Raw genomic sequence first — 23,617 nt, forward strand, 5'->3', positions numbered from 1 at the left:
ATTAGTAAAGATCACTTTCATTATAGAGTTTCATTGTTCATGTTAAACATGATTAGATAAACTTCTTAAAATAATTGCATTGTCATCAAACTTTGTTGGAGATACAATCAGTAAAAACCATAAGAATTTCTGATATGACTTTGTTAATTACATACTAAAGATTACATACAAGATAAGACAAATAGAGCGTAAAAATTAACATGTGAATGTATGGATGCAGCATTGTGATAGATTTATGCAACTTTACGAAAAGGACATTTTCAAAAATTCAAACTGTCTCTCTCTTTTCTAGTGATGTAGTGTAGCTCATACTGGTGTCAGATATTATTCAAGTCGCCTAAACCACACTAATAGTGAACTTAAACTGTCAACGAATGTGCCGGTTCCCTCACGATGTTTTTCCTACCGGATGGTCTATGAAAACGATCTAGGTAAGGTAGTATGAAAGTCGACGTAACATTTAAAATTCAAGAACACGTAAAACATACAAAATACTAATAAGAATTATATTACTTTCCTGTCGTTATATCAGTTATATGAACTCTAAGAAATAATTAGTTTGTATTAAACCGACTGCTCAAAAATAAAGAGGCATTATGCTAACTTTACACTCCATATCAGCGTGGCCTAACTGAATAGCCATTCCAACAACACGAATAAGACTTTATACGAAGTCAACAGAAGAGCTCTTTACATATTATTTTTATTTAGACAAGATGTTTGTGCTTTTAGTATCAGAAATATATAATTGACAGAGCGAGCGAAGCGAAGCAACTAACATTCTACTAGAGGCAAAAATATTTTTTTTGTATGTATGTATGATTATAACGCATTGCCTTTCGAATCGTTGGTCCCATTTTGATGAAATTGAAAATATATGTAGATATGTCAATAGAATTTTTAAGTTCGTGGGGCATCAAAATCAGTTCAGTCGTTTTTGAAATATTCACAATTTTGAAAAAAAATATTGTGTTCGTGAGGTTTAAGTTCGCGGCAAACAACTACTTTCTCCGTGGACAGGAATATAAATTACTCGTAAATGTATTATCAAACGTTAAAAAAAATTCTGGCGATGAGCCACTATTCTTTAATGCCAGCACGCCAGCAAAAGTTCCAACTTCTAGAAAAAATGTATAAGGATATTTTTTTTTTAGAAGTCGGAACTTTTCGCAGGTCCATGGCCGTACCTACCAATATCCCTCGCGTTTATTAAATACAAGATAACTACATTTTATCGGTCCAATTTATCTTGAGATATAATTTATATCCAACAATAAATACGGTCAATAGAATTTTATAAGTTCTTACTCTTTCATGTTCAGCATAAAGTATCGTATCTCGGTATTTATTATTCCTGTACCTCAAAAAATAAAAATTTACATGGTAATACTTCATGTATATTAAAAACATACTGTTTGATAATGACACAAATTTAAAATAACGATTTCTTGTGTGTTTAGGACGGGAACACAGTGAATGTTGAAAATGGTACAAACCTGGCCTTTGACTCCTCTCCAGAAAAGGGTCCACCCCCGCCGCCGCTTCCAGCTAAAACGGAGCAGCCGCCGAGCAAAGTTAAGGTGAAACAACGACGACTTTTAATATAACTCTTTTTTTAAACTTCTTTAAAAATGGACATTACGATGTTGTCAAACTTATACTAGTAGTAGATTTAGTTGATTGACTATACAAAATTTACATACTTACTGGTTGGAATTGCTGGGACTGAATTCTAAATATTTTTGTGTGCTTTTTGTGCTTGTAAAACTCGGAGAGAAAATGAACATTTAAAAAATATACGTATTTACCTATTTTAACCAAAACTTAATTATTTAAAAAAGATTAGCGATCTTTCTCTCTCTTTCTCTCTACTGAGCGTTTTTCGGTTTCTGCATTAACAATAGAGCATCGTAGCCTAGGGTCCGCTTTCCTACTTTTTCGCATAAGCGTAACATCTTTATCATCTACACAACCATAGCAGCTTATAACAGCTACCATAAAAGCTTATCATCTTTGACGACATCAAGCCAGCACTTCTGTCGGCTGGTGGCATTTACATAGATTAACTATTAAATTTTAATAAAAATACGATAATATACAGATAAATAGTCGTATCGGTAAATAAATATATTATCTAAATTATGAGTACTTTAGTCCTAAATAGATAACTTTAACAACATCAATGAAATTTTCCAAACTTGAAAAGTAAATAAATAATAAACAAAATACGATAGATTTCGCTCAATGGATGTTAAATAAATATAGCGTTTCTTAAATCAAACCATATACATATATAGTTATAGGTAATTTTATAAATAAACAAACAATTAAATAAATTTACATCATAATCGTGAAAATAACATATCAAGGGCCGGACAATGACATAGATCAATGGAACAGAACAAAAAAATAGCACAATCCGCGAGTGATATCGTTAGAGCGTCCTGTCACAATTTATGCGACCACAATAGCTGGAGCAGATAATTTAAGTTATTTAGAACAGAAAATGTTTGGACCAGCTCCTGGCTTATGAAAACCAGCTTGGTTGTTCAATTCATATCTTAGATATAATAAGGATAATAAGGATTGACCAAAGAGATTGAATATGCGTTTAAAAAAAGGAAAAAAATATTTGCACGTTGAAATTTTTCCATACAAAAAACCGCCATTCGACTCTTTTGCCGAAGCTCTTGAATCAACCAAAGTAAACGACAATATGTCAATACGTATACGTATATTGCCTTTTCTAAATTATAACTTTTTCATGTTTTAGAGTGGCAAAGACAGACGACCAGAGCGGCCAAAATGGGACAACCAAATAGAGTTCCTCATGTCATGTATCGCCACTTCAGTTGGTCTTGGGAACGTGTGGCGCTTCCCCTTCGTCGCCTTCCAAAATGGCGGAGGAGCTTTCCTTATTCCCTATATCATTGTCCTTCTAGTCATAGGCAAGCCCATGTATTACCTCGAAACAGTTTTGGGACAATTCAGTAGCAGTAACTGCGTTAAAATTTGGAAATTGTCACCAGCTATGAAAGGTATGACCTTAGCTTATAATAAATATAATTTAATTTCAAATTGAGTTCTATAAGTTTCTAATTTTAATCTGGGTTTTAATGTAATTCCAGGTACAGGTTACGCGCAAGCACTTGGTGCAATTTATATTCTGTCATATTATGTGTCCATCATCGCCCTTTGCCTGTACTATTTCGCCATGAGCTTCACGGCCACCCTCCCGTGGTCCGTGTGCGAGGAGGAATGGATCACGAAGTACAACTGCGTAGATTCGGGTCAGGGCGTTGACCCCGATAGCAATGTCACTGCCGTAAGCAGCGCTGAATTATATTTCACGTTAGTATTTTTTTATTATAGTAAATGATATGATTATTGTTTTCAGAAGTAAGTTTGTAATATAATACAATATATTACTCGTAGAAATAAATGAAATATAGGCCTCCATGCCTGCCAGAGATATGTACCTTAGATTATATTGGTAAGAGGTAGGAGCAGGAAGCCGTGTTATCTAAACACTGACAAGTTACGTCGACAAAAATTACATAAACCTGGGAACCACCCGGTTCCCAATACAACAATGTAAAATATAAATAAACACAAATAACACATAACAAAAATATATTTACACAATGTTATTAAACACTCACTATGCAATGTGGCGTGGCACAAGTGACGAAGTTTCTGGCGTAGCATTAAGCTACGCAATGTGTGGCGTAGCACGTACTACGTCAGAATCGAATGCTACACAAACGGTTAGTATAAGCGATTTCAATGGTTTGCAGTTCCTTATATGACTCTTAGTCTCCTCGTACGACGATATGGGAGGATATGGAATGGTACTATTATAGGGCGGGGCCACACCGTACGTCACCGTGTTGTTAGATTCGAAATCCTATCTCATTCTGTGCAAAATCAATGTCTGAAATACAAAATGGAAAATTTTGTTCACAGGAAAACGGTGCTTCGCCAGTCTAACGGCATACACGATGGCATTGGTAATTAGATACATAATTATATTTTAACTAGCGGCCCGTCCCGGCTTCGCTCGGCTAAAAAATAATAAAATATACACTTAAACCTTCTTCAGGAATCAAAATCAAAATCCGTGCATATTATACATTCATTGAAATATATGCTTAAAATGGTAAAATATATGCTTAAAATTCATTTTAAGCATATATTTTAATGTTTCTGTGTTTATTTTCAATAATAAATTAAACACGATAATCTGTACATTAAATGTAGACAGACAGACGCAACAGATAACTTTGTTTTGTAATATGAAAGGATGTATCGCAGCATATTTTTGGATGTTATTAGCATGGATTTAATAAGTTCTTCCATGGTTATTAGATATTATGTCTTTGTCATTGTCTTTATACATTTATCACAGTTTCTGTCCTGTCATCAGTTACTAATATTCAATATCTGTGGTATTCATGTATAATATGGATCATAAGTATGCATGACCTTTCAATTTAAGTGTTAATTGCACAATCATGCTTCTTGCGAGTAAAATAATAAACAACACAATCAAAATATATATGTGGTAATTTCTCACTATTTGAATTAGGTAAACACTGTATTTTATACGTATTCTTATTTCTTTATCAAAAAACATTAAATGATTTTTACGAATTGGGAAAAGTTCAATACTAACGAAAAAAAATATTTATAGCTCTCATACAAATAATGAAAAGTCAGAATATACATATACCCATTAATGTCCACTCAAATTTTTTACACTACACTTCTCTCGGAACCTACATACCAGAGCTTTCTGCGCCCAGTTTTGTGAAATGTCTATCAGGCAGTTACGAAAGAATTTAATATAGATTTTATATTTTGTTCCTAGGAGCACCAATTTGGGACTTAACTCTGTGCCTGTTAGGATCGTGGCTGATCATTTTCTTCATCGTCGCCCGGGGAGTCAAGAGCTCCGGAAAGGCTGCCTATTTCCTGGCGCTGTTCCCTTATGTTGTGCTTATTATCTTATTGATCAGGTTTGTACAAAAATAACTTTAACTGATTCTATGATATAAATACACTTCTGGAGATTCTTAAGTAAATACTACTTTAGTTAAATGTAAAAATTCTAAGCTTAAGGAACCAAAGGAAATGAAAGATAAATAAATTAACTGCAAAGATTTGACCGTATTTTGAAATGTCTTCCTAACTACCTTTACAGAGCCGTGACGTTGGAAGGCGCCAGTAAGGGAATTTTGTTCTTCTTGACACCTGAGTGGGAAAAAATATTGGAAATAAAAGTAAGTCAGCATTTTTAACAATAGGCGTTACGGAAAGTGTCTACCGTAAATTTTGCATGTTATCAACGTAACCTCATTTATCTCAATCAATTGGATTTTGATGATAAAATCGGACACGGTAAAAACTAATTAGCCATGCATAAGTCAATTAACAAAGTACATGCATGTCCATTATCGTGTCGATATTGATTGATATGATATCCGCAAGATCTATTTCGTCTGGTAGGTAATACGTAACTACTTATAAATATTGCAAAGATATACTGAGTATGCAGCACGTACTATGCAATAACATAATACATACTTATATAAATGCTTCTTGCAGGTGTGGTATGCAGCTGTCACCCAAGTGTTTTTCTCACTGTCCGTGTGTTCTGGTGCACTCGTCATGTTCTCGTCCTACAACGGATTTCGCCAAAACGTTTACAGGTAAGTCATTATTTTTTTATGAGTAACTGCTCGTTTCAGTTAAGGTGACTTTCGCTATATGTCTACAGATTTTATTCGATTCAGTATCACGTTCATTTGAGACAACCCTGATTGTTTTGTCAACTGGCTTCATCGGCAAATATTTCACGACCTTTCTCACAATGTCGTTTATCTCTATTTAATACGACTAGATCACTTTTATAGATGCCAAGTTCGTAATTATTTTATTTTTAAGAACGACTTAAAATTTATCACTTAATGCCACTCTTAATTCTTCATAACCTCGTAATTTTTTTCCTGTGAAATTAAGAAAGCAATATTTTTCAGAGATTCAATGATTGTGACAACTCTGGACACGTTCACTAGCCTAATATCCGGGATCACAATCTTCGGCATCATGGGCAACCTGGCGCACCAGCTGAATGTCGATGACATTGAAGACGTCATCGGCTCCGGAGGCTCCAGTCTCGCTTTCATCTCATACCCTGACGCTATCGCCCAATCGCCATTCCTTCCCCAGGTACCTACAATTGACAGGATTGATTTATACTTAAGATGCTGTTGCTCGCAGCTCCACTCGCGGTAGCCATTCTCCTCATCCACTCGTGATAGCCCTCAGGTCATTTGCTATATCTATTCCTTCTTTACACTTATTTATCCGCATCCTTACATATTATAAAACAAAGTTCTCTGCCGTGTCTGTCTGTGGGCCTGTTCACGATAAACACAAAAACTACTTTCACCATGCGGAATCACACTATGACTTAGATTCCTGAGGAAGTTTAGGTGTAAATATAATTTATCGTGTTTTTACCCGAGCGAAGTCAGGACGGGCCGTTATTATGGAATAAAATAACTGGCCCCTTGGGATTCCACTTATCCAAGTTTTTTCATAGTCGTATACCTCATGGCTGAGGATCGTGGTGATTACGTGGAATGAAACACACATAACGACTTTCTTGGCAATATTAATGGAGTGGTTTGCCGTTACCTTCTCTATTTCAAATACAAGTTGATAATCAATCAGAGTGCAGGTTTCCTCACGATATTTTCCTTCACCGGAAGCAAGTGGTGGTCGATGAAACACATGAGTCACATTGATATACAAACTCATATGGCACGAGTAGGATTCGAACCTGGAACGTTTCGGTTTATAGGCGGGCGTCTTAACCACCACCGCTTCAAGTTTCATTCAAGTTTCACTGTAATACTGTAATAGATTTTGACGTTGTCGACACGATTGTTCCACAGACATATATAATAGACCCGCGGGGCTTCTATATATTCTATATATATATATATATATATATATATATATATATATATATATATATATATAGTATGTTGCAAGTTTTTATGAAACTTCGTCATTTTTGAAGTGCGACACATTTTTTTTTAATTTGTAGTTGGTAATCTATATATAATTATAGTTAGTAAAATATAAAATTTTTTTGAAAATTGCATCTCCAGGGGTTTTTATATATTATTTTTGAAGAGACGTCCATGAAATGTTTGGCACACGTTACGGGAAGCGGGAGTGGGACACGTAGCGGGAAATGGGATGAGGCACGTTGCGGCGGGAGAAGACATTGCAGGACAAGTTTCGGAACGAGACACGTAGCAGAAATCGTAGCGGGAAACGGGGAATTGAAATAAACATGACAAAAATATGAATTTGAATCAAAGTAATAAATAAATTTGACCAGTCTTAGAATACGCTATAAAAGAATAACTGAAATTTTACTTCAATTCCTTTTAAGAACTAAAATTCACGCGTGCGAAGCCGCGGGCAAAAGCTAGTTATTTATATTAGTAGGATAGGCTGGCTTGTTCACGAAAAAGGTCAACCTGAACGTTTTTCTTTTTTGTTCATGTGCTGAGAGTGCTAACCCGACTAACCTATAACGTCCGTTTCAGTTGTTCTCAGTGTTGTTCTTTCTAATGATGGCTGTGCTCGGCGTGGGCTCGGGCGTGGCGTTGTTGTCCACAGTCAACACCATCCTGCTGGACGCCTTCCCCAACGTCCGCACCATCTACATGTCCTGCATGGCCTGCGCAGCTGGCTTCCTCATCGGATTGGTTTATGTTACTCCGGTGAGTTCTTCGTTCATTTTATCAATACCTATTTTATAATAGTTATTAGCGCTATATTTTCAACGCTATATATTCAACCAACATAAAATAAAATTATCGTAAATAGAATTGAATATAAAATTAACCTAAGACTGCTAGATTATATTGTAATATATATTTTATTTATGATAAATTTGTGTAAGTTTAGTGATGATGCGACAAGATTATCTCTCCTTGTCATAAAAAATCTTTTTCACTTTTCTTTTAAGACACTTAAGTACCTGTTTATACTTGATTGATATGATATCCGCAAGATCTATTTCGTCTGGTAGGTAATACGTATAGCCAATATACTTATAGCTCTGTGTAGCTGTGTAGCTATGTACACTTTCGGCGAAGTCAGACGCGACTCAACATACATTGCTGGCTGCTTATGTGAGCTTTGAATCAACAATGCAAGGAACAGCCAGCATGTACGCACGTCGAATTCGAGTCGTTAGTGGCCGCCAGCAAATAATAGTACCTACGCAGTTTTTATAATTACTGTACTTATTTTATTACTGAATACTTACTTTATTTAACAATTTAAAATGATTTCAGGGCGGTCAATACATCTTGGAGTTGGTTGACCACTACGGCGGAACCTTCATGAGATTATTCGCCGCTATTGCAGAAACCATTGCCGTTTTCTGGATTTATGGTTTGTGTACAATTAGAATTTTATCTAACTAGTTGTTCGCCGCGAAATTTGACCTCGCGAACACAATCATTTTTACAAAATTGTGAATATTCAAAAACGACTTAACCTTTTTTGTTGCCCCACGAACTTAAAAATTCTATCGGCAGATCCTACATACCTTTTAAATTTCATCAAAATCGGACCAACGATTCGAAAGTTATCGCGTTACAAACAAACATACATCTGGATCGGGAATCTGCAAAGACAAACGCAGAATGTGGCACCAGTCAACAAACAAAGCAAACCATCCATTGTAGTGGTGTACAAATCAATGTCATCGTCATGCTATGGAATACTTGGTACTTTACGGATCAGGAGGTTTTGGAAGCTAAACGTCCTTGGGTGCACATCAACTGCAATATATATTGCTCTGAGAGCAAAACGTCCTCAATTTGAAATGAGTTCGAATTGGCCTTGCCAATAATTAGTCCTCTAGACATAATGTCTTTGAATCTTTTTAACCATTACGGAAATAAAACCAAGAAATAAATTGTCCTCATTTCAGAAAATACTTAGTGCATATTTCCTATTAAAGAGAATTTATAGCATTAGTGTAGATAAAACCTCTTTAGAATATTAATCTATGATTGTTATTGTCATATGTTTCAAACGACCAAACGACCTTACAACTGCAAAGTTTGTGAAATCCTTTTCGGAATTGAAGGTTCTTGAAGCTAAGTGGACTTCAACTTAAGATGTACAAGTGTAGTTTTATATCTTTAAATTTAAATAGTACTTAGGTTATTAAATTGAAACAATACTTAGGTGAATAAATAGAAAAGTATATCTGTATTTATTTCATTTATCGAATATTTTTCATACTTTCATACCCTTATTATAAACGTTTTGTTCTCTAGGGCATTATATATTGACGTATTCTGAAAAGAAAATTATAGTTTTTTAGTTTTTAAAAATGTCTGGTTCAATTGCAGATGTTTTACATTGGAAATTAACAGAAAATGAAGTCTTCTAGCTGTCATGACGCTTTACAATGAGAACATTTAGCAATAATGACCTTTTGCTTTGAAAACTACCAGTCGTTTTATATTGAGGACGTTTTGCTTTCAGAGTATTATATATTGTAGTCGATGTGCACCCAAGGACGTTTAGCTTCCAAAACCTCCTGATCCATAAAGACTTGGTACTTGGTAATCAATACATATTACCGCTGAGGAGAAAAAGCCATCACCGATGATATACATCGATGTCATTAGATGACCGAATGACAGGATGTATTTCCAAGTGCCCCCATAAGCCAACGCTGTTTTAACACTTTCAAGGACACTATTCACTAGATCAAGTACCAAATGTGGCACTATTTTTTTTCATACAAATTCAAACCACGTCTATAAATGTAGTGTCACATATTTAAAGATACTATAACTGCTGACATGGCAGTACGTCTCTGTACGTAGGCGTACTGCCATTATAACTACATCAGACTCTACCTTAATGTGACACTACGCCTAGGTACGTGACACGTAAATAGGCGTACTGTCATGTGGTTTTACATGCATGCTGTAAAATTCTGACACAACGCCTGGGTACGTCACCGTAAATAGGCGTACTGTCATGTGGTTTTACATGCATGCTGTAAAATTCTGACACAACGCCTGGGTACGTGACCGTAAATAGGCGTACTGTCATGTGGTTTTACATGCATGCTGTAAAATTCTGACACAACGCCTGGGTACGTGACACGTAAATAGGCGTACTGTCATGTGGTTTTACATGCATGCTGTAAAATTCTGACACAACGCCTGGGTACGTGACCGTAAATAGGCGTACTGTCGTATAGCATTGCTGCTCATATTGTGGATTTGACAGTACGTCTTAGTACGTGACACGTAAACAGACGTTGTGTCGAGATGTATCCAAAATTGATCAAAAGAACAGTTAAGAAATGACACAACGTCTTGGTATGTCAGCGCAAATAGACGTGCTGACCGGTAATAATAGAGATGTACTGCGTTAATATGACACAACGCCTTGTTACGTCACGGATTTAGACGTTTTTGGTATATAATTAAACGTAAAGTTGCATATTTACTTACTACAAATCCTTTGATGATTGTTTGCACAATACCTGTGTACGAAGTGTTTTTTGTAGGAAAAAAATAGAGTCACTTTAATTAAATCACATACTATAATTTGTTTACAACTTAATAACTATAATTGACAAACTTTAGATACAGTCTTTATATTCCAAGTCTTTTTAATCAGTTAAATCTTATAGTCTAAGTAGGAACATATTTTTCCATCAAATCACAGTTTTATCAATCTTTATGATACTGGGTGTACAAAAAAATAAAACGAAACTTAACAAAAACTTAAAATTTGTTCTTCCTCACAATAAAATAAAAGTAATTTACCCTGTTATTATACCTATTTACCTACAGTATCTATTTATTTTTAAGAAAACAAAAATGTGACTTCTTCACAGCAAACATAACAATAAAAAAAACTTAAAAACGTCAGTATCAAGTTCAGATATAACAAAATATAAGTATCATTTCTATTATATTAGAGATCTTTGTGCCAGTCTTCGAAGCACGATGGACACAATGCAGGAGATTTGTCACATCCTTTACAGTAATAGCTCGTGTCTCGTCGTATTTTACTCTTTGAGCATTGCTTGCATGACAAAAATGCAAACTTCTTCTTTGATGCTGAAGAAGGCATCATGCGTGTAGGCCAATGTCCGTGATTGGAAGTCGATGGGGAAGCAGATGCTTCTTCAGGTTGTGTTTGGGGCACTGGATCAGGTTGAACCACAAATCGTCGGCTATTGTGTTTATGAGACTTTTGTACTAAATCGACTCCTTTTTCTTCATTCAATCCAATCAGTTTTCGGATCAGTTCTTCTCTGTATTTTATGAACTCGTACTTTGTGTTTTTCTTCACATAGTTTTTGAAAATGTAAAAAGAATTCCAAACAGCCGTGTCCAAAAGGTGGAAAAGAACCTTTTTATACCACCGAATGGTCTTTCTTGGTGACGAATAATAACTGACCATTTGGTCAGCTCGATCTATGCCCGCCATTTTTTGGTTGTATCTATGAACTTCTATGGGTTTGGTTTTCTTTTTACCAAATCTGTTTGTCACTTCAATAAGTTCTGGGTGGTCCAAAGTTGTAATCATACAGACTTCTCTTTTATCTTTCCATGCACTTACGTAAACTCTTCCTTTTCTAGCCCAGACATGTTGTCCTTTATTTAGTTTCTTTCCTGTGACGTCTTTTGGGTTGTCTTTCCTAGACTTTCGCAGGGTTCCATTAGAATGAGTTTGTAAATCTATTAACTTCTCTGAAAGCGTTACAGAGTTGTAGAAGTTGTCCATATAGAGATTATGCCCTCTTAGCACATACGGACGCATCAAACGAAGGACCAATTTATCTGTTTTTCTCACAGTTGAATCTGCATCTTCCGCTCCAGTATACATTTTAATATTTAACACATAGCCATCAGATGTCGTTAAAACGTAAAATTTTATTCCGTATCTCGCCTTTTTTGACTTTATATATTGTCGAAACATCAAACGCCCTCTATATAGCAACAGTGACTCGTCAAGAGACAAATCTACTCCAGGGTTAAATTTGTTTCGAAAATTTTGTGTCAGTGTATTGATGAATCCTTCAATTTTTGCACCTCCATCTGCACCCAAATCAGCTGCATATAAGCACCGCAGTAGTTGTTCGTATCTTCTACAGGACATTGTGTAATTAAATACGGGATGGAAGTACAGCGGATCATCGTAAGTGAAAAGTTTTCTTTGGTTTGGGACATGAATATGACCATTTAATAATATGAGCCCTAGGAACTTTCTCATCTCTTCTGTATTTGTTGGTCGGAATACAGAGTTTCGCGCATGGCGTGTATGCGGCCGATTAGTATTTGTTAGGGCTTCTCCGTAAGAATTTGTTCTTTCAACTAAATATTCTAACATCTCTGGTGTAAAAATTTCATTAAATACTGCTTCACATGTGGTATTTTCATTTACTTCAAAAGTCGGACCTTCCGCAGCTGATCTGAACTCAAATGAAGGAATATCTAATACATTTTCCTCCCAAATCCTTTCAGTTGGTGGAGGAGTACCTCGGCGCACAGGATTCACCGAATGTCTGTGTCCTCTACTGACACTAAGCTGATTTCCGGCATTATTTTCTTCTTGAACTATACTGACCTCTATCTCACGCTCTCTCACTTCAGCTTGTGCCTGTGGTTGCGGCAAAGGAAAATCTTCAGAGTCTTGATTTCTTCCATCAGAAACTAGGGCCACTGGTGGTTGACTGGCGCTTGATTGACGATCGGTAATCGGTTCGTCTTGACTTGGGCTGATTTCCTCTTCCGAAACGTGTGAATCTTCTGGTCTGCTGCTTTGGTCCTGTATGAACAAAAAGTAATGTAAACATACTATTGACAATAAATCAAATAAATCTGTACATAAATTTTACAGTTTCAATTCAACACTCAATTACCTGTATCCTTTATAATATCGCACTAATAATACAATAGTGTTGTAACTGAAAATACATCTAACTTGACATAACACTATAAACAAACGTAAAATTCAATGCCCCACAAGTCAATAAAACCGTCGTTGTAATAATGCCAAAAATTTCATTTCAAAAACACAGAAAACATTCATTTTATGTGTATCTATAATAGGAAGTGATTTATAAGTCTTTTTTGATTCTGAAAAATTACCTATTTTGAGTTACAACACTACTTATTGTATTGTTAGTGCGATATGTGTTACAGCTAAAGCCCGAAATGCGGATACACCTAAATTTAGTCGGCTAAACTTAGGTATAGTCGCATTTTGGGTTTTACAACATATGTACAGTCAGCGTCATAAACATCTACACACTATAGCACCTTATTACAACGTGTTAGGGTACTAAAGTGTGTAGATGTTTATGACGCTGACTGTACTAATTAAATAGGTTATAAAAAAAATTGAACTCAAAGTTTCAACTTCAAGGTAAGTATCAAATAGCAGTTTACCTCATTTTCTTCTTGATGTGTAACTTCTTCTCCAGAAACCCGCTCGGGCGATCTAGCCCTAACACCCTGAATTGAGCTTCTTTCTTGGTCGCTGCTTACGTCGGCATCCTCACCTTCTTCCTGAGTTTCAGCTGAGTTATTTTCTGTCCCGTCATCACTCTCAGAGTTTTCATCAGATTCTTGACTGGATTCCTCACTTCCTGACAGAGATCGGGGTATGTTCTGCGGACGTGTGTCAAAAATACTTTCTTCACTGCCACTAGAATATTCCACGGGTGGTTCAAAATTTTTGTCGGAGTCATATTCACCTTCAACGTCAGAGAACGGATCATGACTACTACCTGACTCTTCTGCTCCAAACAAGGTCTTGGATTTCTCGCTTTGACGTGCCCTCTTCTTTCTAGTAGCCATCTATAAGTAAAATACCTATTGTAACAGACAGCCAGACCAGAAGCAACATAACACGATTGCAATAGATATACAACATACAATAAAACATAATAATAATTATAGTTACAGGTTAGGGTGTACAAAATATGTCATTTTTATCGTAAAATACACTCAATTCTCTGAAACACATTTCACAAATAATTGGCATGTTATTATTTTACTCCAAAAAAGCAAGAAAATAATAAATTGAATAAAATACTAACCACAAACACCACGTGCTGAAACTGCGCGGCCGCAAGCGATCGCCCCCCACTGTGGCACTGCGCTACTGACCGACCACAGCGCTATAGTCGCGCGTCGGCTATCTTCGTGGCGGCACGACACGCTTACTATGCGAACGTTTACATGTGTGTGTAAGGCCACACGTTTGCAGCTAAAAATCTTCTGTTGTGACAGTACACCATTGAAATTGCTTGCGTTGTGACAGTAAACATGTGACTTCATATAGACTCTATGAAATCTTCACGCTTATGTCCGTACTAGCAAATAAATTGAAAAATATTTTAGCGTAAATAGGCGTTGTGTCATATTGTGATTTTCGCAAATCACGAAAATCGCCGTTCTGCCCCGGAAAGTGTTAAAAACCACGGGTGTCTTGTAGGAATAACTACTTATATTCAAATATATTTCAGGATTGGAGAATATGTGTTTGGACATAGAGTTCATGTTAGGGATCAAGACTTCGTTCTACTGGCGCATCTGCTGGTCCATCGTGACGCCGGCCATCATGATCTTCGTGTTCATGTACGCGATGGTCACCACGCAAACGCTCGTCTTCGGCGACTACACGTATCCGAGCTCAGCATATAGTGAGTATAAAAATAATACCAAATCTAGGACCGTGATTATATGCTTATATTATAAAGAGAAAAGATTTATATTTTTGTTTTGTTTCTTTGTTCGTAATGAATAAATTCAAAATTTACTGTACTTCGTTACTTCGAAGGTCTGTCTGTCACCGTGATTTTACAGTTAAAATGGGCCCATGACCCCTGACCTGGATACACAAGTGGTTAGTGACAGTAGTAGATTAGACAGATCTCTTTGTTCATTGTTTACATAGATATCTATAATTTAAACTTAGGTTAATAAACTATAGTACCTAAATTGTAACTTTTCATTTCAGTTGCGGGCGACACATTACAATACGTGGGAATGTCATTGATTCCGATATTTATTATAGTGGCTTTAGTGAAATATAAAACTAATAGTTGCGTAGAGGTAAGCTTTTCCGCTTTTATAAAAATACTTAACTAAAAATATTAACTTAAACATACATTTACACCTTAGTTACTATACCTAACTATAAGATGTATAATCTTTACCCAAGTGAGGATAGATATCTATCGAAATAACAATAAACATTTATGCCATATTTTGTTTTAAGCTGATTTGTCAAGAATTTGTAATCGCAATATCGGTATCATATTAATTTTATATGTATTTGACAAATGCTCATTCCAAATTACAGACAGTGAAAACTGCGTTCAGGAAAACGGAAAATTATGGCCCTAGCGACGAAACGTTGAGAGAACAATGGCGTAATTTCCGCCGGGATGCTAAATATGACAGAGAGATGAAGCGCAAGAACTGGTTCCATCACATCGGGCTCTCCTTGATCGGAGGCTATCGATGGAAATAATAACACGGGCTGCGATCTCAATTTAATAATAATTTATTTTTAGACCCCAGAAACTCGTGGAAAATCGGAGTACACGACTAAAATTAGAAATATGTATATCGCCGCTCCGCCTAGACATTATATAATACACTGTGGAACGTCGCATAAGTAGACAACTCTGTTCGTGTTATATTTATTATTTTTCATTGTATACTGCCGATCCAATGATGACCAAGAACATACAGGATATATTTTCAAACCCTCAGGGCACCAAATACTCGATAATTGTTATTTTATATCAGATTTATTTATTATAACTACAAAAATCTGTATTTTCTTTTATTTGCCTACCTCGTACATCTAACTCCCTTCCACATCCAACTTCCCAAATTCATTGCATATTGCCCACTATAACCGCAACATAGAGATCTTCAGAGTATCTTGTCGTGGTTGACTATACAAAAGAGAATTTGCGAAGACTTGCGACGAGTCCTGTGTGTGGCATAAGCAGTGTTGATACAAATGAAACAATATATTTTAGTCTAGCTAGTTTATTTAAAACATTTGACACAAAACTACATATACCCTTTTATATCAGTAAGATAAATGGCTCAAACTAAAAGAACCTAAAGGAATTCATTAGAATAAGAAGCAAAATATGTGCTATAATTACGCAACCTTAATTATATTATGTTAGATACATACCATTTCTATGAATATTATAGTAAGAAAAAAAAGTGTACTGTTTAACGTATAAGACTTCACTATCACTTATGTTTAGACTTTTTAGACTTTTTCTTACTAGACTTCTTCTTATGTTTGCGTTTTTTCTTCTTTTTCTTATGATCTTCAGAGCTGGAATCAGATTCGCTGTCACTGTCACTAGCGGCTCGTTTCTTCTTCTTTTTACTGCGTTTCTTTTTCTTCTTACGTTTACGGGCATCAGATGACGAAGAAGATGAAGAATATTCCGAGTCACTAGAAGACTCACTGTCAGACTCACGCTTCTTTTTTACATTGGTCAGATCAAGCTTGATAGTTTCAGTTTCTAACTTCGGTTTCTTCACGTCCGTTGCCTCTGTAGGCGAAGCTGAACGCTTCCTAGCAGTTTCATCTTTATGTTCATTATCAGATTCCAAAGTTTCATCATAATCAGGCACGAAATGTGCTTCATCCAAAACAGACTTTTTTCTTTCACGGTCTGTATCTTTGCTTGTTTCGTTACTACCATTTTTAATATGAGTTTCCAACAACATTTCAGGATTAGACTTCTTTTCTTCTTTAGAATGTTTATGGTCTCTCTTTTTGCTTATTTCTGCAGATGGACTATTTCTTCGATGTTTTTCTGATATTTTTGCACGTTCTCCCTTCAAATTATCAAACCGAATCAAGCCTTCCGTTTTTCTGGTTCTTTCTTTATCAACCGTTACTCTTCTGTAGGCTTGTTCTTTTTTAGGCGTTTTGGACCTGGATTTAACCCTTTCCACAGTACTTTGTACCACACGAGTTTCTCTTGGTCTACGAATATCTTCAACTTTCCCTCCGAGACGATCTTTAACAGACAATCTTGGTGGCGGCGTTTTTGATAATCTTCGTTTCTTTTCATTAATTTCAATTTGTCTTTGTTCGGAATCTGCAACGGGCACCGTGATTTGAATAGAACTTTTAGGTGGTTCATCACCGTAAAGTTTCAATCTATCAGTACTTATTTTCTTAATTTCAATAGGTCTCAATGAATGTATGGCTTTGGCGAAAATAGCGTTTTCAGCTCTTTTTATGACATCAGATGTTACTTTACCTCCTTCATCTGCTTCTGGGGACGATATTTCTCCAGGTTCCTTCGTCTTTTCCACATGATCTTCATCGACTTCCCACTTAGAAAGCTCGGGAAGGGGAGCTAACATTTCTTTATTTTGACCAGAAACTTCCACATCTACTTTCAAATCCAACTCCTCGGCAGAAGCTTGTAGTTCAATTCCATCAAATGGTTCATCTTTAGCACTCTCCTCATTTTTATTCACTTGTGGTTCGGTATCCTCTGTTTTACCGTAATTTTGAATAATTTCCTTATCAATTGCTTCAGGAGCTTCATCTCCGTATAGATCATTATCAATTTTATTTTCAGGTTCTAATGTTGGGATAGGGCTGATCTCTTTTTTAACAATTACCTCAATATTATCCTGTTCCATTTTTGTTTCACCATTTTTATCGATTACTGGCGCATTTCCATCACCAATTTCAGTTCCGTCTACTTGAGTATCACTCTTCTCATCATTTTGATCTTTCTTGACTGCAAGTTCTTTTTCTTTTTTCTCTTTCTTTTCTCGCTTTTTCTTTTTCTCCGAATCCTTTTCCTTTTCACGTTTCTTCTTTTTCTTTTCTTTTAATTTTTTCTCCTTCTCTTTTTCTTTATGCTCTCTACTCCTGTCTGCAGACGTTTTTTCTCGTAAGCTTCTTTCATCTTTCTTTTCCCGCCTACTTTCTCTATCACGCGAACGTCCTCTCGATTCACTTCTTTTTTTATCCCGAGTTTCTCTACTCCTTTTAGGAGACATACGAGATTTCTTTTCTGGAGTAGACCTTTCATGTTCACGTTCTCTGTCTTTATCATATTCACGATTTCGTTCATAATCTCTTGGCCGGTCTTCACGCCCATCTCGAACTTCTCTAATTTTAGGTCTATCTAAACGTTCAGGAGGATCTCGACTATCGTAATATCTCTCCCTGTCACGGCCATCTCTATGTCTGTCTATTTCAGCATTAGGATTACGTCGTGACCCAATCCTACTTCGTACACTAGGCCTATAGCCAGGACGCATAGGGTCGCGATTATTTTCATCTCTAAAACCTTCTCTGAAAGTAGGATCATGAAAGTTTGTGTTAGGTGGTGCATCCCGAGGATCTGCACTAGGTGGCCTAAATGGCACTGCACCTTCCCGGAAACTATGTGGAGGATTTTCCCGAAAACCACTGTCTCTATAAGGCGCATTTCTATATGAGCTATCGCGGAAGGGTGGTGGTCCTCCTCTGAAATTACTGTCTCTGTATGGTCCTTGTGATCCAGGAATGTCACGAAAAGGCTGGCCATCTCTATATGAGCCCTGATCTCGAAAGGCATTCCCAGATCTAAAATTATCACGATAGCGCCCCTGATCTCCTACATGAACAGGAATTTCGTTTGGAACATTAGGTAAAGGCGCGTCCCTAAATCCTGGTGGACCTTCTACAAATGGTGGCCTAAATGGTTCTCTGTAGTTAGGTGGTGGAAGCCTATCTCGTTCTAAGGGACCAGACGGGCCGAACGTTGGTTTTTCAAATGGCGATGGTTCAAAACCAGGTACCGGAGGTTCCACTCCTGGTGGAATATCTTCAAATGGAGGGCCATCATAACGTGCTCTATAATTAGTGGATGGTTCCGCTTGAATTGGTATTCCCATTAAAGGAACTGGTTTGGCACCCATTGGAGGGTATACGGGTGGTGGCACATTATTTCTGGGTCCATATCTGTAAACAGATAAAATAATTATTAATTCATTTGTTTCTTTTAGAAATAATGAGTACTAATATTAACACTCATTGCAATGAAGTAGTTCAAGGTTTTCCTAGTTTACTAATAATTATTTAGTACACTACGGATTACTATTACAACTGGCCCATGTTATGCACGCCAAGAAGCTTAACATACCTACTACGTACTTTGGTTATACATATATATATAAATATGTTTTATTGAATCAATAAACACTGTTCATTGTTTTAATAACCTATAACACAAGTCTCGAACTTACGTTGGGGCCAACTCAATCTGTGTGATTTGTCCATACAAATTTATTGATTTACATGGTAATATTCGTTGCTATAAAAGTTATAATAAGGGATTTATTTTCGCCATCTGTTAGACTTAGATGTTAATTATATTTACAGTACCTACCTACATGCTAATTAGACGTTATGATCAAAATTTCAGGTAATCTCCCAGAAATCGTCCTAATTACCATAATCAAGTTTTTATCTAATTGCCTTGCGTACGGAACCAAACTTACTATAATGTTTTGACTCAAGATTTTTACTTAAAATATCAAAGATGTTTTTAACAGAATTTTTAGGTTAGAAAAACAGAATTAATTTTTAACAGAAGTGCATATAATTTATTCTGTCAAGACATGATTACTCTAGTCCTTGTTGTAATCGCACCATGGTCTCCACTGCATCTGCATCACTAACAATCATATTATGCGCCGGCTACGATTTCAATATCACGATTTGTGGCGATATGTTATGTCAAAAATAACTATTGCGACAAAAGTACACATTAATAGCCTGTTTCACCGCTTGCATCTGATAAAGTATCTGATAGCCTATCTGTAATATATCGAAGAGATGTTTCACAAGTATTGGATCCGGTTAACAACACAGTAAGTGATGAAACGGACTCTAAATACCTTAGTAATTAGCCGAAGCAGTAAATGCATTACGAATAATTAATTAGTGCTGATATATTAAACATATGTATGACAAAATAAATGTTAGGCAGAGAGTCCTGAAACACGAAGAGCTTTAAACTTTAACGGTATGTTTTGGTATAAAGCAATCTACAAGTATTATGATCCCTCCATAGCAAATGGACAGTACGGTCTATTCGTAATCGTTATGTACACCGAAAATATAAATAACTATACCTACAGTCTACATCTATCGAAAACATATTGATATTTCTTAATATTAACATATTTTCAATATCGATATTAAAGCGGTACCTACGGGAGTTATGTTATCGTTTACGTTTAGCGTTTACCGGTAAAATTACATATATTTTAAGTGGTATATATATCGCTATTACATATTATTTAGGTATAAAGATATTTCGACCGTATTTGGTATACCGATACTTAATATATAATATCTAGATAATATCGGTATTCCAGATACCGGTAAGGTTTTTTATAGCGATATAAATCACGTCTGTTCAAATCGATATGAATTTAAACCGGTAATTTTAAGCTTTGGTTACACGGGATTACCTTGACTTGAAACAATCTTGTGTCTCAGATAGGGGACTCACATAAGATCTTCCCAATAATTCAATTATTTAGAGGATTTTAAGTCTTGTAACATCGCATTCAAAGTGACATTTAAGTGCCCTGGGCGAAGGCTACTACGTCATTCCTTAATTCCTAGCTATGCCATTGGATACATTTATACTAATCTCTATCCTATTTACTACTAATATTATAAATGCGAAAATTTGGATGTTTGTGAAAATATGTGCGAGTGATATGATATGAATTTAGCTCCTCAATCTAGAAAATTCTATTGGACTGATGACGACGAAATGCACGGCTAGAATATAACCTAAACTAACAACTAGGGTAATTTTCATTCTGAAATGCCTAATGAGGCGAAGCCCCGGGATACAGCTAATGTTCATGTTTCGCAGGCGCCGTGGCCGCAGCCGGTAGCCAAGCCATACTTCAGCATGAGTTAAAGAGAGAAAGTTCAAAAAACGTGAATTTTTACGATTTTTTAACCGTAACCTGCTTCTTATTGTCCTACAGGTAGGTAGGCAAAAATGCATACGGAATGCCTGAAAAGCATTGACCACCAGACCAATAAGTAAAGAAACATAGATTTAAAATTATTCTAATTAAGAATACCTTAGACTAACTTGCTATTTTTTTTTTCTGCTCGTATTTGTATGTACAAGTAAAGCTGTAAATTATTTAAAACTTTATGAAATATCCGATTCTGAATCTGAAGGAAAAATCGAAGCAAGAAGAGGAAAAGAAAAGCCAAGAAGTCCTATCAATATTTTCATCCATTAACAGGCATTCCTAGATGAAATAAAAGAGAAGGCAGAGATCGTGTCGTGTAGGGAGGTGAAATCAATGGCTGAGGACATAATTAGATGGAAAATGCTCCACCGACAAGAATAAAGTTCTTAAATTAATTGATGATATTTAAGACGTTATTATTTGAGTTTGTAAATCTTCAAAATGGGGCAAAGTAATGTGTCAGTAGCATAGGTAAAACTATTTTCTTCTTCAGCTAAATAATTCGAATGGATGTCACTGTTTAATCATTTACTTGTGGCTAGTTGTTACCCGCGGCTCCACCCGCGACCACAAAAGTAATCTATGCCATGCACTTTCAACTATCTCGATACAAAAAAAAAACATTAACGTCCTGCGTTTTAAACAAACTACTTTCACATTTATAATATTAGTATGTTTTTATTGATCCCTCAATTAATAACGACTATGCATGTGATGCTGCTGCGTAAGGACTGCGTTTATCGGCTAGAAAACGCTAAACCTGTGGATATTGTGGCATTTGATAATGCTTTATATATTTTAGAATGGTCTAGATTTCTGAAATAATTAAATACAATAAATACAACCTATTGAAAAGTAGCTAGGTACATACCTACCTAGCATATTCATTCTATGATACAAATTTGGAAGTATTATTATTACTTATTGTCTATAATTTTTCAACAAGCGAATTTTCCAAACGTTTTATCGTTGCACGGTGCTCCTGGAAACAATACTTTAATTTTATCTGTAATTAATACACACTTAAATACATTATGAAATTCATAAAAATATGATGTTCTGAAAATCATAAAATTCATATTAATTAAACTCTAAAATAAAGTAGTAAATGTACGCATGGGAAATAGAAAAACCAAAGTATAGAAGATAATATTTTATTTGTTGAACGAAATAAATAAAAAATAGTATTAGAATTACAGTTACAAACAGTAAACACATTAAATGATACATAAATTAAAAATGCAAAAAAATATAAGAGACCACATTTTATTCACCTATTCAAAACTATCTAATCTGAGCAATTGAAAAAACTGTTCCAGTGGAAAGATCACGCTGGCGGAGCTGCGGGCAAGAGCTATTAAATTATGAATATGATATGAGGTGCAGAAAAAAAATTGTATAGTAGCCTATGCCCGCTAATTCGTATGCGCGAAGTTTGTACTATTTTAGGTTCGACCGATGAACGTCTCATTCTATTTCATCACTTATTCGAAATTATTATATATTCTCATAAGATAGCATTATTCAAATCTTTTCGAAGTGCATTTATTTTACTCAAAGAAGCTAATATTACAAAATATGGTTATTTAAATATAGTTTAGCACAATGAGTTGAGCATATAATACTGGCACAGATTATAAAGTCCAAAAAATTGTCGTTGGCTAAGCGAGGACCATAAATCGGTCGAATAAGGAAATATTGAAGCGGATGAGACGCCATCGGATGAATACGAAACAACAACTACAGTTTTAATATGTAGTAGGTAGGATATGATCAGAAATACAAGTAACAATAATATACACCATAAACTGTATCAAATTTCCTTTGGTAGAATAAACATTCTAAAAATAAAGGTCTAGTTCTAAAATGATTCTTCGTACATTTATTCTCTAAATATTACTGTGCAGTCGACCGCATATCAAATTAACCAATATGTAATAGCGGTGAATTTTCAACGAAGTCGTGTAGATTGATATGCTGTTGACTGTATACATCAATCACAGTTCTATTGTACGAGTATGTTCACAATAACAAGGGCGAAAATATTTACATGTGTGTAATTTTACGTTTTTAAATTTTAGAATATGCTTATTTTACATTAACTATGCTTATTACTATTTCTCCACCAACACGGCGGATATATAAATTTAAAAAAATTAAAAATACGTGTACTTACGACAATTTATTTATAAGTGAAACATCCCTCAAGTTCTTTTATGCAAATCTTAAAAGTATTAGGAAATCTGGCCGATTTGAAGAGCTACAAGCTATATTGAAATCAATGAATGAAACAGTACACATTGTAGTACTTACAGAAACATGGATTAAGACCGAAACAGAGGCCCAATCTTTCTACCTACATAACTACAAGCATATTTACAATATAAGAACAGGAAAAGACGGAGGGGGAGTGTCGATATATATACATAATAGCCTAAAACATGAGGTAACTACAGAATCATATG

At 35.5% G+C, this 23,617-nt stretch overlaps 3 protein-coding genes across 6 annotated transcripts in view; 1 reads left to right on the forward strand and 2 right to left on the reverse strand.

The window, feature by feature from the left end:
• Positions 1 to 1,361: 1,361 nt before the first annotated feature.
• LOC128673897 (sodium-dependent nutrient amino acid transporter 1-like) lies at positions 1,362 to 15,930 on the forward strand. The gene is made up of 14 exons (XM_053752053.2): positions 1,362 to 1,383; positions 1,461 to 1,580; positions 2,774 to 3,038; positions 3,129 to 3,351; positions 3,967 to 4,010; positions 4,871 to 5,018; positions 5,204 to 5,282; positions 5,608 to 5,711; positions 6,039 to 6,231; positions 7,629 to 7,805; positions 8,385 to 8,484; positions 14,612 to 14,788; positions 15,106 to 15,200; positions 15,451 to 15,930. Exons 1-14 carry the CDS (start codon positions 1,381 to 1,383, stop codon positions 15,619 to 15,621), a joined length of 1,899 nt encoding a protein of 632 aa, XP_053608028.1. The 5' UTR covers positions 1,362 to 1,380; the 3' UTR covers positions 15,622 to 15,930.
• On the reverse strand, positions 10,651 to 14,562 carry LOC128673896 (piggyBac transposable element-derived protein 4-like). 2 transcript variants are annotated; one of them, XM_053752051.2, is made up of 3 exons: positions 14,183 to 14,562; positions 13,530 to 13,940; positions 10,651 to 12,906 (listed from the first exon to the last, which is right to left on the reverse strand). In XM_053752051.2, the coding sequence occupies exons 2-3, from the start codon at positions 13,938 to 13,940 to the stop codon at positions 11,047 to 11,049; spliced, it is 2,271 nt and encodes a 756-aa protein (XP_053608026.1). In that variant the 5' UTR covers positions 14,183 to 14,562; the 3' UTR covers positions 10,651 to 11,046. The 2 variants fall into 2 exon arrangements, with proteins under 2 accessions (XP_053608026.1, XP_053608027.1); XM_053752052.2 differs by having other exon boundaries at positions 13,530 to 14,562.
• A 205-nt stretch (positions 15,931 to 16,135) lies between the features above and the next one.
• The window catches only part of snama (something that sticks like glue), a 29,124-nt gene continuing 21,642 nt past the window's right edge, over positions 16,136 to 23,617 (reverse strand). For all 3 annotated transcript variants that reach the window (XM_053752049.2, XM_053752050.2, XM_053752048.2), the window contains one exon: positions 16,136 to 19,104. In XM_053752049.2, the coding sequence (XP_053608024.1) occupies positions 16,368 to 19,104 (2,737 nt within the window). In that variant the 3' untranslated portion in view covers positions 16,136 to 16,367. The remainder of the gene's footprint in view (positions 19,105 to 23,617) is intronic.

The sequence above is a fragment of the Plodia interpunctella genome, chromosome 11 (genome assembly GCF_027563975.2).
Source record: "Plodia interpunctella isolate USDA-ARS_2022_Savannah chromosome 11, ilPloInte3.2, whole genome shotgun sequence".
Taxonomy (NCBI): Eukaryota; Metazoa; Arthropoda; class Insecta; order Lepidoptera; family Pyralidae; genus Plodia; species Plodia interpunctella.